This window comes from Gadus macrocephalus, chromosome 20 (assembly GCF_031168955.1).
Source record: "Gadus macrocephalus chromosome 20, ASM3116895v1".
NCBI lineage: Eukaryota > Metazoa > Chordata > Actinopteri > Gadiformes > Gadidae > Gadus > Gadus macrocephalus.
In genome coordinates, this window is record NC_082401.1 from 16,935,910 (window position 1) to 16,950,909 (window position 15,000).

The 15,000-nt window shown below is 47.0% G+C and overlaps 1 protein-coding gene across 3 annotated transcripts in view; it reads right to left on the reverse strand.

Annotated features, from left to right (window-relative positions):
• The window catches only part of nalcn (sodium leak channel, non-selective), a 72,188-nt gene that overhangs the window by 5,053 nt on the left and 52,135 nt on the right, over positions 1-15,000 (reverse strand). For all 3 annotated transcript variants that reach the window (XM_060039943.1, XM_060039942.1, XM_060039944.1), the window contains 20 exons: positions 14,610-14,679; positions 13,819-13,910; positions 13,482-13,604; positions 13,297-13,347; positions 11,990-12,110; positions 11,277-11,408; positions 9,715-9,882; positions 9,091-9,195; positions 8,784-8,890; positions 8,553-8,673; positions 8,275-8,373; positions 6,540-6,633; positions 4,181-4,287; positions 4,004-4,078; positions 3,635-3,754; positions 2,243-2,311; positions 1,974-2,122; positions 1,412-1,505; positions 1,164-1,296; positions 105-220 (listed from right to left, as the gene is read on the reverse strand). In XM_060039943.1, coding sequence (XP_059895926.1) covers positions 105-220; positions 1,164-1,296; positions 1,412-1,505; positions 1,974-2,122; positions 2,243-2,311; positions 3,635-3,754; positions 4,004-4,078; positions 4,181-4,287; positions 6,540-6,633; positions 8,275-8,373; positions 8,553-8,673; positions 8,784-8,890; positions 9,091-9,195; positions 9,715-9,882; positions 11,277-11,408; positions 11,990-12,110; positions 13,297-13,347; positions 13,482-13,604; positions 13,819-13,910; positions 14,610-14,679 — 2,146 coding nt within the window. The remainder of the gene's footprint in view (positions 1-104; positions 221-1,163; positions 1,297-1,411; positions 1,506-1,973; positions 2,123-2,242; positions 2,312-3,634; positions 3,755-4,003; positions 4,079-4,180; positions 4,288-6,539; positions 6,634-8,274; positions 8,374-8,552; positions 8,674-8,783; positions 8,891-9,090; positions 9,196-9,714; positions 9,883-11,276; positions 11,409-11,989; positions 12,111-13,296; positions 13,348-13,481; positions 13,605-13,818; positions 13,911-14,609; positions 14,680-15,000) is intronic.

Genomic DNA, 15,000 nt, shown 5'->3' on the forward strand with positions numbered 1-15,000 from the left:
CTCCACCCCCTCCTTGAACCTCCACCTCCTCCACCCCCTCCTCAAACCTCCACCTCCTCCTCCTCCACCCCCTCCTCCGCCTGCACCACTACCAGCACCCCCACCTCTCGCTTGTCGTCCACCATGTTCCAGATGATCTGGAAGTGTCGGAGGTCGTTGTAGCTCAGCAGCTGGTCCTCCTCGGTGGAGTAGAACAGGGAGAAGTTCTCCACGATGATGGCTGCAGCAGCACAGGGGGACCACAGGTCGGGTTGGACACGACACAGGCTGGGCAGCGGTGGCTCACAGTAGTGCTTCCCCAAAGCGCTTAAAGCACTGAACCCCGCTGAACACTTGAAAACCCAGTGCATTAGTATTGAACATGATGCGTGTGCTTCTGTAAATGGCCTGGCAGTCATTGGTCATGTCGGGATGGTTTGCACGAGGCCTCGGAGTGACTTAGTGGCGTGTGTTAAACGGCTGTCTGGCCGGTGCGTGAGTGAAAGCGATACGCTCAATAACCGCTGGCCCAATAAACGTAGTATTGACGCAGTTATCGTCTCACTGCACCCGTGCCCTGCCCGCCCCGCTGTCCTCACTTACCCAGACGTAGGGAGATAAGGATATGGAGAGTATATCAAACAAGGGGAAGCACATCCCCGGTAGATAATACACAAAGACGGTACATGGTGTCTGGGTTCCCCAAAAAAAAACACATGCTTCTTTGCATTCCATCTCTCTCTCTCTCTCTCTCTCTCTCTCTCTCTCTCTCTCTCTCTCTCTCTCTCTCTCTCTCTCTCTCTCTCTCTCTCTCTCTCTCTCTCTCTCTCTCTCTCTCTCTCTCTCTCTCTCTCTCTCCCCCCCCCCCCCCCCCCCCCCCCAAGTCCTGGAACACGGCAGGTAATAATTTCTGTGCGAAGGGGTTTGATGGTTGCGCTGCAGATTAGCCATAATAATGGTGTTTAACTGGCCCCCGCGGGATACTCCAAGGCTTATTGAGCTTTATGAGCTACCGTGGCTGGGGTCGGCCTACGGCGGGAAATGAAATATAGCCCTGTCCTGATGAGACAGGATATTATTACCCATTTGAATATATTTCAGTCACTTACGCACAACACGGATGCTATTAGACAGACACACACACACATACATACACACACACACAACCACCCACACGGACATACCCACAAGCAGGTTGAGCATAATATACGCTATGATGACATAGAAGGAGCAGAAGTAGATGAGAGCGCCAGCGTAGTTGCCGCAGTCCGTCTCCCAGTATCGATGCATGTCTGGGGTGCAGAACGGGGGCTGCACCTGGGGTGGGGGGACAGATCATCCATAAAACACACATTAAGTCAACACATAGCTCAGGGAAGCTAACTCGATCCCATTGCTTAAAGTCAATAAGAATGACTCAAAGAAACGTTACCATGCAGTCGTGCATGATTTTATTCCAGTCCTCGCCCGTGACGATCCGAAACAGCACCGTGATGGCCTTGCCCGCCGTGGAGAAGTTGGCGTGCCTATAAGACACACACACGCGCGCACACAAGCACACACACACAAACGCACGCAAACACACACACACAAGGTTTGTTTTGATGCCTTCTACAGGTAGACTTCGATTAGAGAGTTAGGTTCAAACCTTGAATCCTTTCATTTGGGGTAACACACCTTAACCACTAGACCATCCTGCCCTCTATTGCTAGAATATTAATCACAGTGTTTCCAACGTGTTTCCGGAGGGGAGCGTTGAAGCCCCGCCGAATGCAGATGCTCCCCTCGGACCGGCGGACAGCTCAGGTTTGTTTGCCTTGAGGCTGCGCTCAAGGCTCAAACCGATACAAATTTCACCTGCTTAACGCTGAACTGTCGTTTTACAGCCTAGTAACATAACCCTATTACTGGTTCCCAGCAGTACAAAGGAGTATATTCCAATGCTTTCGCCGGACGCTCATGGTGGGTTGAGTGCCGATTCTCGCCTGTCTCACCGGTTGATGTTCTCCCCGTATTTCACGGTGCCGAACAGGACGACGCCGGCAATGGCGTAGCAGAGGAGGAGGAGGAACATGCCCACGATGATGAAGAAGCTCTTGTACATGCTGACCACGACGGTCAGCAGCAGCATTTTCAACGTCACCTTTGTGAAAAAGAAAAAAATGATGTATAATTACACACAGGCCTTGGAGGAGAAAAATGGGTTGATTCAATGTAATGATGAAATGTAATGCAAATACGTTGTTCCTGATGCTGTACTCACATGTTTACCGCATATGGTGAAGAATCTGAAGACGATCACACATGTGCCCATCATGTAGGTGTAGGCGTTCTGTGGGCAGAGGCGTACACATTCATTTGATCATTTCGTGTTCAGAGACGTGACATGATTTCAGCAGATTTCAGATTTCAGCATTACCACACTGCAGTGTAAGTATTTCACCAAATCCACCACACTGACGCTAATACACTACAGAAATAAGGAATGATTGGAAAGCAACATTTTAAAAGTCTCTTAAAAGCACAAATACACTAGTTGGAGCCACTCTGAAATCACAGAAGCCCTGACAATCCAACAATGGAAAAAGGTCACAGAGAATACTTAGTATAGGTGTATGTGTGCACTGTTCTTGCGTCTGTGTGCGTCTGTGCGTGCGTCTGTGCGTGCGTGCGTGCGTGCGTGCGTGCGTGCGTGCGTGCGTGCGTGCGTGCGTGCGTGCGTGCGTGCGTGCGTGCGTGCGTGCGTGCGTGCGTGCGTGCGTGCGTGCGTGCGTGCGTGCGTGCGTGCGTGCGTGCGTGCGTGCGTGCGTGCGTGCGTGCGTGCGTGCGTGCGTGCGTGCGTGCGTGCGTGCGTGCGTGCGTGCGTGCGTGCGTGCGTGCGTGCGTGCGTGCGTGCGTGCGTGCGTGCGTGCGTGCGTGCGTGCGTGCGTGCGTGCGTGCGTGCGTGCGTGCGTGCGTGCGTGCGTGCGTGCGTGCGTGCGTGCGTGCGTGCGTGCGTGCGTGCGTGCGTGCGTGCGTGCGTGCGTGCGTGCGTGCGTGCGTGCGTGCGTGCGTGCGTGCGTGCGTGCGTGCGTGCGTGCGTGCGTGCGTGCGTGCGTGCGTGCGTGCGTGCGTGCGTGCGTGCGTGCGTGCGTGCGTGCGTGCGTGCGTGCGTGCGTGCGTGCGTGCGTGCGTGCGTGCGTGCGTGCGTGCGTGCGTGCGTGCGTGCGTGCGTGCGTGCGTGCGTGCGTGCGTGCGTGCGTGCGTGCGTGCGTGCGTGCGTGCGTGCGTGCGTGCGTGCGTGCGTGCGTGCGTGCGTGCGTGCGTGCGTGCGTGCGTGCGTGCGTGCGTGCGTGCGTGCGTGCGTGCGTGCGTGCGTGCGTGCGTGCGTGCGTGCGTGCGTGCGTGCGTGCGTGCGTGCGTGCGTGCGTGCGTGCGTGCGTGCGTGCGTGCGTGCGTGCGTGCGTGCGTGCGTGCGTGCGTGCGTGCGTGCGTGCGTGCGTGCGTGCGTGCGTGCGTGCGTGCGTGCGTGCGTGCGTGCGTGCGTGCGTGCGTGCGTGAGTGCGTGCGTGCGTGCGTGCGTGAGTGAGTACGTGCATGTTTGTGTGTATGCAGGCGAACAAGTGTGTGTGTTTGTTTTTTCATGTATGTTGAGTGTGTCCTGGCATTATCCTACCTGCAAGGCAAAGTGCAGGACTATCCAGATGACCCCGAGAGACGTGACCAGCAGGTCGTAGCGGTTCCGACGGCTCTGCCAGTAGCCCGCTGGAGTCATGGCTATCAGCTTCATAGTCACCTAGGCAACCACCACAACACAAATCAAATGGCCTTTAACATCTTATAGCAAAAAGTGCACGCCATTTCGGGACAGACACTGGTAGACTAGAGTACTTTACAAAGCTAAACAATATGATTATATAATTTTTTTCGCGTCGAATCATGCAGAGGGCAACGGAAATTTGCCCTCTGCATGATTTGGGCTTTGAAAAATAAATGAAAGAGTGCATAGCTTCTTACTTTGAGACAATGGAAAGACTAGGCTCACCTCAAGGACAAAGATGAAAGTGAACACGACTGACATGGTTGCCAAGGGAACTGTTACTGGATCCTCCACATCCCACTGTGGAAGAAACACACACACACACACACACACAAATATGTATATGTGCAAATGTATTCCCTAAGACACAGGCTTTAATGATGATTGTACTTCCCATTGTACCTTCACAGAGAGCAGCACTGACTGGGCCAACACCAGCACAGCGATACCCCGCTTGAAGAAGGGGTGCTGAGTGATGTCATACATCTTGGCCCGGAAGCCCCCGTTCTCTGTCAGGGAAGACGAGGTTCAGAACACGAAGCAGCAGCCACAGATGCACAGGCATATCCAATGACAATTCTATGTTTTTTTATCAATCGCGGTTCAACTCAACATTAGGGGGTGAGGATATTATTCTGATGGGGAGTGGAAGGGTTGATCGGAAAGTTAAGGGAGTACCGTTTTTTCGAGTGTCAAACCAGTTTTGTTAATGCTATGCTATGGACACAAAAGAAAAAGGTTTAAAAAAAAAACAGAATGGGAATTTTAATAACCCTCACCAAAACAAACTTTAGTGGCTGACCACAATCTAATACACAACCACAACAGTACACAACACAACAACAGTATACGAAGGACATAGCAGATCTAATCAATGTAACTGTCGGGAGGCTAAGGGACAGCTTGTCTCCTCAGTGACAACTTGACAGCCCTTGTTGTTAAACTCTATAAATTCTTCCTCCTCATTAACTGCTATATGCCTCTGCTTGTGCTGAGCTTTATGGGCTGCATCAATAATGACGGTGGGAGGGCAAAACGTCTCTGGACAATGTCCCTAAAGAGTGACACTACATCTTTATATGATCTTTACCATCATCTTATATCATACTTGATACACATCAATAGTAGCTCAGTTTAGTTTAGTTTAGTTTTTATTTGTGCAAATAAACAAGATTAAAAAAGGCAAGAAGATTTGACATACATAGATGCACGGGTGGGACAAAAGAAACCCCGAAGGGCTTATTAAGGATGTCCACCTGACATTAAAATACAATAAGGTAAAGAAAATAAAGTAAAAGAAAAGAAAAGACAAACAAAAGTAAAATTATAGAGATAAAACAACTACAAAGTCATTTTACTAAAATGAGAATACATTTGAGTAAAAGTAAAAAAGGAAAGTAAAGATATAACTAACAAGCAAAAAGACAATACAGCATACATTCAGTTTATCATATTATCATAGGCTTTTAAAATTAGGTACATTTTAAGATATTTTTTGAAAGTAGCTAAAGATGAGTGTTTACGTAGAGTAGCTGGAAAACTGTTCCAAACGACTGGACCTCTGTCCCTAATAGAAAACTGCCCCAGATTTGTTCTGAAAAATTGCCGGTGAAGGAGATCTACAGATCTGGTCTGATGACTATGGACTCTCCAACAGCTCACTCTCCAACAGCGGCTAAGCTTTGAAAAAAGAGAAACTCCTGCTAACGCATTAACTAAACACTCAGTAAGTGACCATGTCAGTAACTGAGTTAATGGGCGTGTCGGTGAGTGAGGAAATAAGTACGAGTGAATGAGTGATTCAGTGAGTGATTGAATGAGTAAGTCAGAGAGTGATTGAGAAAGTGCATACGTTTCTGAGACCGAGTCAGTTACTGAATGAGCGAGTGAGTAAGTAACCAAATCAGTTAGATAGTGAGTCATTGAGTAAGTCACAAGTCAGTTACTGCGGGAGTGAGTCATTGAGTAAGTATCCAAGTATGTTAGTGAGTGAACGAATGAGAGAGCGAGTGCGCGAGCGAGTGATTCATCGCGTGACTCACACAGGTCAGTAACTCCGTGAATGAGTGAGGGGTGGAGTGATTGAGACAGCGATCCAGACAGCGGCCGTTTGGCTGAAGATCAAAGCGGGGGCGGATTGTTGCTGGTGTCAGCAGAGCGTAGCCGACACCATCGATTTTCTGTTCAGTTCCACATCTGAACTGTACTCACAGGGCTCTGCGCCGGAGCCCCCACCCCCCCCTGAACGATGTCTCAAAGGACCCTCCCCCCCACCCTCCCACTGCCTTCCTCCTCTGCATCACTTGCTGCTGTTGGGATGTCGGATGGATGAAGAAAAGTTGTGTTGAAACGCCCCCGGAGGCTTGGTTGCGATCGACAGGGAACATGTAGGGTGTGTTGGTGTCGATTTAAGGGCCGATGGCGACTGAGAGCTGAGCATTTAGGAGGCTGCTGTCTCCTCTGTAGAATAGGGACTGCATGTGTACAAGATCTGCTTACTTGACCTACTTGGGTCCAGCTTCCCCCTAAAACCCCAATACTTTGCCTTATGGACTGTAGGAATGTGTATTGTGTGTAGTTTTGTATGCATATCTACATGCATGCGTGTGTGTTTTTAGTACCTGGGCTTATCAGGTGTACAGGTGCTCGGTGCTTTGTGTGCATTGTCTACGTGCATGTGTATAGGTGGTTTACCTGGGCGAATCTTGTACACGTGTGTGTTTGCATGTGTACGCGTGTGCATGGATGTGCGTTGGCGTACCTGGGCGGGGGGGCAGATGGAGGGGCTGGGCTATCTTCAGTCGACTCTTCAGGTCTTCCCACCTCCTCTGGTCCACCGTTAGCAGAGCAGTTCCCTGTGGGTCGGAGACAGACAGGTCAACACCTGGACGATCCCCGGGAACCCGCAGCATTTAGGACGGAGCACTGAGAAGCAACACAGCTTGGTCAGTGTATGATGTGGTTCATGCAGAAGATCTAACGCTTTTTGCCATTTATTTTTAAATAAATATCAGCATGTTCTACTCGCTAAACTGTTCCTCTGGAATCATCTTGAGAAGTCATCGAGCATAATATATTTGTTTGTTCTACAATCAACCCAGGAGCAGTTGCTTGCACACTGGCGTTTGCTTGGACCAAGTACTGATTGACAGGGATGTCTTTTGAGTTTGATATGTCTTTAACCTTACTGACATTCAAAGACACCGACACACATTTCAACTCATTAATGTTGCTTTACTGGAATTCTCCAACTGCATGTGTTATATTAAACATGTTCCCTCCATATTGATACACGTACATTCAATATAACGTTTGTCTTAAAAGGGACAGTCCTACTCAGACATGACAGGCGGATGTACAGTGTTCCCATTGGCTGTTAATAACACTTGATCGAATTTTGTAGTTGGCTTCAGAAACAATGTATGCACTTTTTCTTTTATGTTACTTCATATACTGCAATGCGGGCCCGCTTGCCTTTTCAGCCAATAAGACGTTCGTCTTTCCCCTCCTAAAGCCCACGACGGACACAGCTGGCAAGCACTTCAAAGGCAAGCTTGTAAATGTAGCACAATCCAATCAAATCCCAAAGGGTTTGATCATATTACAGAAGTGCTAAGATGCACTCTGAAAGCCATTTCACATCTTCTTCAAATGTGCTCCAAGGGAATCATGAACCTCACAAATCACTTATAGACCCTTGGTGTTGTTAGTGGCAGGGTTTATTATCGTATGTTTCAAAGTTTTTGTCACGTCATATTAAAAGTAGTATTTGGGGCATCAGAGTAAAAAACAAAAAAATGTTTTTGTTGTACTTGATCTGTTTTTGAATGCCTTGATTTCGCAGTTCTATTTATTTTGTTATTCGTGTCTTCAGGTCTTGTTAGTCAGTGAAAGCAGAGTGAGCAGAGTTGAAAAGTCAGTCAGGCACCATCAGTCAACGCAGATCACTATCTGTGTGGTGCTGTGAGCTCCTCTATTCAAAACAATAGCATAATGTATACGGACACGCACTTTGTTCAACCCCATGAAGGGTTTTCTGGAGCAGCAAATCAGGGAGGTAAACATGATATTCTTGTGAGTCATTGAATCCACAGTATTTTCCATTTCAACCCCTCTGATTCCATTATTTCGAAAGAAACCGTGAAATTGATTTGTTTCTGATATTTCATTTTGAAATAAAATAAGTGAACTAATGAAAAACAAGAATGCATCCAACGCTGTTTTGATATTAATACTAGGTATTACATCGCATGTATAATTGCGATGTTGAGTTTGCCACAAATTTGATTCAAAAGTGAACATCAGCATGAATCTTATATTTTGATTATAGCTTCAACTGTTACTTTTTTAATAACATTTGACTGACAGACATTTATTGAGTGTATTTTATTTGCCAACATTTTAAATGATACAACCATGTACATAAGAGTTCCACTGTTTATGAATGCATCTTTAGTGGAGGTTGGCTAGTGACTACCAGTGACTATTTGACTCACCTTGTTTTCATTGAAGTTTGCAATGACCACACCCACAAACAGAGTGAGTCCAATCATACAGCCCAGGAACACAAAGACGTGGATGTAGATGCCATGGATCTGATGTGGAAAGTACGAAGAAATGAGAACACTCCCTGATTAAAATAACACAAAATAACTTATTTCGGCGAGTTCTTTGCTTTATTTCAACCATGGCACCGTTCATCACGCAACTAATGAGTGAGGAAGGGTGCCATATTTGAGATCGATTGATTTGGATGCATTGGGTGGTTTCGTACCGGTCCGACCCGGTGAATGATGACATCCCGGACCTCCACCCAGCCCTTGAGTGACAGCACCTCAAACAGAGCCAGCATGGCGTTGCCCACGTTGTCAAAGTTAAAATTACGAGGGTTGGCCCTATGAATCGGAGTGCAGGGGATAACAACACATGAGTCATCACCGCATCGTTAAGCACATCAATCAAAGCAAAGCTGGAGAAAGGAAATATAAAAAGGCAATCGCCGTACCAGACTCTTGGCACCCAGAACCCTGGCTTCTTCTCTCCGGCCTTCAGCCTCAAGTTGAGGTTCTTGGAGACGCTGACGTTTATTCTGAAGATACCGTGGCAGTCCACCTGCAATGGATTCATCAGTAGCACGTGATCAGCAGCAAGAAGAAGGATGTTCATGGATAATTATTGGGGGAAGGGTCATCTATGGATTTGATTGCCATTATTGGATCCCCTAATCAAGGGGGAGTTAATTAAGCAGACCCAATAATGGGATCAAATTATCCCAAGGTGAAAACATCATCATTCACGGCACCCCTCCATACCCTTCTCATTATATGAGGGTCGTTGCACTTCGCCAGCTTCCCAGCAAAGAGCTGAACCCCAAAGCTGGCAAACACCAGCATTAGTGTGAGCAGGAGGATGGAAACCTGTCAGTAAGAGGGGGGAGAGAGAGAGAGAGAGAGAGAGAGAGAGAGAGAGAGAGAGAGAGAGAGAGAGAGAGAGAGAGAGAGAGAGAGAGAGAGAGAGAGAGAGAGAGAGAGAGAGATGATCAATCAAACAGCTGAAGGCAGACAACCCATTCCCACACAGTGCAGATCCCCAGACCGTCGGCTCAGAGGAGGCTGAAGCTGAGGAGATTGGCTGGGGTTTGGAAGAATGAGCCCGCAGCCAATAAGATGGACGTCACTGAGATAATGTTTTTTTTTACATTTTCTGAAGATCTATTTAACTGACAAAGAGTTGCAGCATTGTAGTTCACTGCACAAACCACTAGAGGTCTGTGCACTACAGACCTCTAAAAATATGGGGGCATTAACATTGATTTGTTTGCATGTGAAAAGGGATACATATCCTAAAGACTGACTGACTGACTGACTGACTGACACATACATACACACACACACAAACAGCATGTGTGCAGCCTGCATTTGTCCTGCACCACTGACCAGGAAAATCTCCTTGAAGCCCTTGAGCACCTCCCGCACCACCTTCCTCATCTGAGGCACCAGCTTGAAGATGCGCAGGGGCCGCAGGGCACGCAGCATCATCAGCAGCTGAGCCCCCGACTCTGGGGGCACGTTGGGGGGCAGCCAGCACAGGAAGATCAGGCTCACCTAAACGTCCACCACGCAACAGAGAGGGCGGGGTGTGCGGAGGAGAAGACGGCCGAGAGCGATAAGTACTCCGCATGTTAAACACAGACGGGGCAACACGTTGAAGGGAATTGGTTTTAATAAACTGTTGGTACGCGTGATCATCCATTTGCATGGTTGCAGATGCAGAGACGTGAAGGTAATTGTATTTTTATTCTCTGTGTGCATTTAGGCGACAGCATTCCAAGATCCAGATCCAGAGTTGGAATCAGATAATCTCAGTTTTTTTGTGCGATTTAATTAAGCTTATATTCAATCAAGAGGCACTCTTGTAGCATAGCAAGACCAAATGCCATGTTGTTTAATGTGCCATTTCTAAAAATGCCTAGTCTGCCCTGCAGCAAAGCAAATTTCCCTATCTATATGCAAATTGCATGCGTAAGAAATAAAAATAAATGATCAACTAATAGAAATAAAAAGAGGCCCGTACACATTAAATAAAATTAAACTGATAAACGGAATCAGATAATATTCACAAATTGAACAGCAAGCTCACTAGACAGTGATGTACGCAATCATAAATCCAAACAAAGTAAATGCCTGGACTCAAGCAAGACATACACAAAATAGAGTTCTATAGACGCAAGTTCAGGCGATAGCCACACCACCTCCCAATATCCACCTGTATTTAAACCCCCCCTTTTCTCCCGGTCTCTTGTAGCATTCTTCACTTGCACGCTCCATCACCCCCATCTCCCCAACTCCACCCAGCTATAATTCTCCAGGTCCAGTAGTGGGATTCATTCAATCGAATTATTCATTATATATCGAGCTCCAGACCGTAAGATTTCCTCCGAGAGTTCCCATCCAAACTTCACCGTTTCCTTCACCCCCCCCCCCCCCCCGCCCTGTTTACCACATCCTCATTTATCAATAAACTGCCTTAATCTCCTACTGCTCTGTACTCATGAGCTGAACGCTAGCTGGAACGCTGAGGGCTGGTCACACAAATCAGACTTTAGATGAAGAATCTAAAATCTGAAAGCAGACTCGCTCAAATCAGGGTGAACATGCTTGTCGCTTTCTTTTCGCTTCGCATTTTTTTCGACCAATGATTACCAATAACTGGAGCCCTGGATCTGCATGGTTTTAAATCAACAGCAGGTAAACTTAGACCTGTCGAAACACAGTGATAAACAACTTCAGAAAGCTTCATCCAGTCACGGCAGTGAGTTCGGCAGAACATCTCCATAGCGAAACAGGAACCAACGCCCGTAATAACCCAGCCACTTTCAGTCGTTAGTATCCGGCTTAGGCACTGGGCCGTCTCCCCCCAGAGGTTCTGCTATAGCATGGTAGGACTGCTGGAGGTGAGATAATGTGATGGCACACTGAGAACATCTTGACTCATTTACCAGGTATATGAAGATATCCATCACTCCCCCAAAGTCTCTGATGACCGCCGTGGGCGTGAAGAACAGGCCATCCGCCATGATCTTGAGGTTCAGCTCCAGGCTCATGAAGATCACAAACACGTACTCCCCGATCTGAAACATTCATCTATTCAAATATACTCCCATGTTACATGCATCGGTTTCTTGATACATTCATTGGTACGCAGTCCCTGCAGCCCTTAATGCATTCATACAATGTTTAAATGATCATGCATGAGCCTTAATTATGGAGGTCACTATGGTGCAAAACTTGAGAGTGCGGGTGAGAGATTAATAGGGCGTCGAGGCAATTCACCCCTTATAAAATATAGAATTACCCTTGAAGTTGGGATGGTGGGGGGGGGTTAAAATGGATCCATATCTATTTGATCAAAAATGTTATATCTATTTTGGGAGTCATTTGATATTGGTTTTCATGTAAAGAAAATGGCCCAAAAACATATGACAAGGGGGAATTTCCATCCCTGGTGTAGACTGGATTTGAGAACTTGTGAAACAAACTCTGAATGTGTGGGTCAAAATGTTAAACCTGTGTCTTGAATTAAATTTGTTTACAAATGTGTCATTAGATATATATACACATAAACATACACATGCATTTGGATGACATACTATATCTACATGTAATGTTCATATGGCCCTCAATCCAGTGAGTCTATGCTGTGTGTGAGCACCTGTAAGGTCGGGGCTTGCATGACCCTGGTGAAGGGGGACTCAAACATCATGGAGATGCAGGAGCAGATGGTCACCACGATCATCACCCAGTCCAGGTAGGTGACCAGACCCAGGAGGTCGCTAGAGTGTGCACACACACACACACACACACACACACACACACACACACACACACACACACACACACACACACACACACACACACACACACACACACACACACACACACAAATCCATACATACAAGCACACACACACACACACACACACCCACACACACACACACACACACACACACACACACACACACACACACACACACACACACACACACACACACACACACACACACACACATACACAAATCCATACATACAAACACACACACACACAGACACACTCATGCGCAGGCAGGCATATGCATGCATACACTCACACACACACACACACACACACACACACACACACACATACACACACACACACACACACACACACACACACACACACACACACACACACACACACACACACACACAACCCAAACACACAAACCCAAACACACAAACACAGTTAGAGAGCAGTGTGCCTGTGCTGATTAATTAGTGAAGCTGAAAAGACAGTAGACACAGGAATGCTAACTCGTACATGCCCTGAGCACTGAATTTTAAAATGACAGCAGGGAAGGGTAAGAATAGCAATGAAGATAGATTCTCTGAGCACTAGAAAGACCGCCACATGGCGACACACAGGCAGACAGACAGACAGGAAGGAAGAGAGGCACAGCGGCAGCCACAGAAAAGAAGAAAGGAAGGATGATAGAACGATAGACTGAAAGAGAGGGACGAAGGAAGAAAGATGGATCCCTTAGTTTAACAGGAATGTTGTTTGTGTGCGTATGTGTGTGTGTGTGTGTGTGTGTGTGTGTGTGTGTGTGTGTGTGTGTGTGTGTGTGTGTGTGTGTGTGTGTGTGTGTGTGTGTGTGTGTGTGTGTGTTGTGTGTGTGCACCCCTGTGCGTGTTATTGCCCAATCTTGCCAACAGCAGGATGTCTGTAAATTCTCCCAGTGCCAGCAGCAACAGATTCAAAGCAGCGCCCCAGACCTTTTCATTTTTTTATAATCCCATTCCGCGCACTGCGGAACCTTTATTGGGTTTAATCACGGCACCAAATCAATTTTTTCTTCCGCACAACTGTTTATGAAACTCCCATCAGACGAGCCGTAAGACGAAGGATTCAAAGGAAACCAATGAGGCCCGACAGAAAGATCAATGGAGACTCAATGGGTTGACGCGCATCAGACTTACTACAGTTGGTGGTATTTGGTGTTCTTCACCGTCATGGGGTCCGTCTTGGATCTAGACACATTGAAACCACATGAATCAAACCCATGTTCCAAACTGCAAATGCAGCTGACTCGGCGGAGAAACTCGTTTGAGCGTCCGTTTCTTTGACACGTCACGACACCCGGCGACTGAATGGTGATTCTTACGCATTGAAGCGGGCGCGGACGATCACTCTGCAGAAGTTCCTAAAGCGATGCTCTCGGCCCACGATGAACAGGGGCTTGTCGAAGTACGGGTGGTTCTCCCTCAGCTCCTCCTCTTGGACTTTCCTGTCGAAACACAAGGTATACGATTGGAAATTAACCGCAGCACATGCGATATGGAAGAATATGTAATATGTGTATATCATGGATGTGAACTTCATCGCAATCCTTGATCAGCTCTGGTTTTTTTTTGTATGTATTTGGTATTGATATACAATATTGATATTGTGTGTATCTATATGTGTGTGTGTGTGTGTTGGAGTGCATGCAATTTGTGCACCTTTTCATTTCTGCCTGTTCTTTCTTCTCTTGAATCATCTTGATCTCACTATCCTCTCTCTGAGCATTACGGTAGCGCACTGTACTGGAATGCTGAGGAGGAAAAATGCAAAGGAGAGGCAATGAGACAACAGTAAGAATCTCCATACATATATTCAGGGCATCACTTGTGGGATTTAACGGCAGACCCTGAACCAAAGACTGTACAAAATATGGACAACCATCGGTCTACAAATCGTTATGACCGTTTCTTATTTGAGCAACTGGAAGAGGAAACAATCCATATTTGGCACAATGAGGTTGGGACTGGAATGGCCGCTGCACAGTATTGTGTGGGCAAGATCGAAATAAATACTATAAAACTAGCCACTGAGATCCTAAAGAAACAAAGACAATGTATCTATTTTACTCGCTTTTATATTACCTAATATTATATTAATGAAATCACAATTTCCCCATTGGCTTCGAATGGTGACCGTCCTTTTTGCAAGCATCCACCACGAGCCAACTATAGGCCGTTAGAAGAACTACACCTTAGTCGCTTCCACATGGGCTTCACTAACAGGCGGTCATGGCTGCCTCTTGCCCTGACCTTGTTTAAATATTCCATTATTCAGGAAGTGCTAGACTCTACTACATGACACTAGAGGGGCCAGGGTGTGATCATCATTTTCAGTATGAATAATACAAAAATAAGTTGTTAGTTGCGGAGCTATTGCACTGGGGTTGTGCATTTTAAAATGTATTTGCCTTCTATTCACATCCTTGAAGTATTCTACTTAAGGTACTTACATCCTGGGTAAGGGTCTCCAGAGACTTCCCTCTGCTGATCCTCTGACTGGTGGATCCATGTCTCAGGGACCTGAGAGAGAGTGAGAGAGAGAGAAAGAGAGAGCGAGAGAGAGAGAGAAGGAGAGAGAGACACAGACAGACAGAGATAGAGAGAAAGACAGACAGACAGACAGACAGACAGACAGACAGACAGACAGACAGACAGACAGACAGACAGACAGACAGACAGACAGACAGACAGACAGACAGACAGACAGACAGACAGACAGACAGACGAGAGCGAGATAGAGATTGACAGTGAGAGAAGGAGGGAAAGAAATTAAAAGGAATAATCGATGATGACAAACTGACAAGGAGGGCTACTAGGCAGCTGAGGTATTTGCGTCTCAGT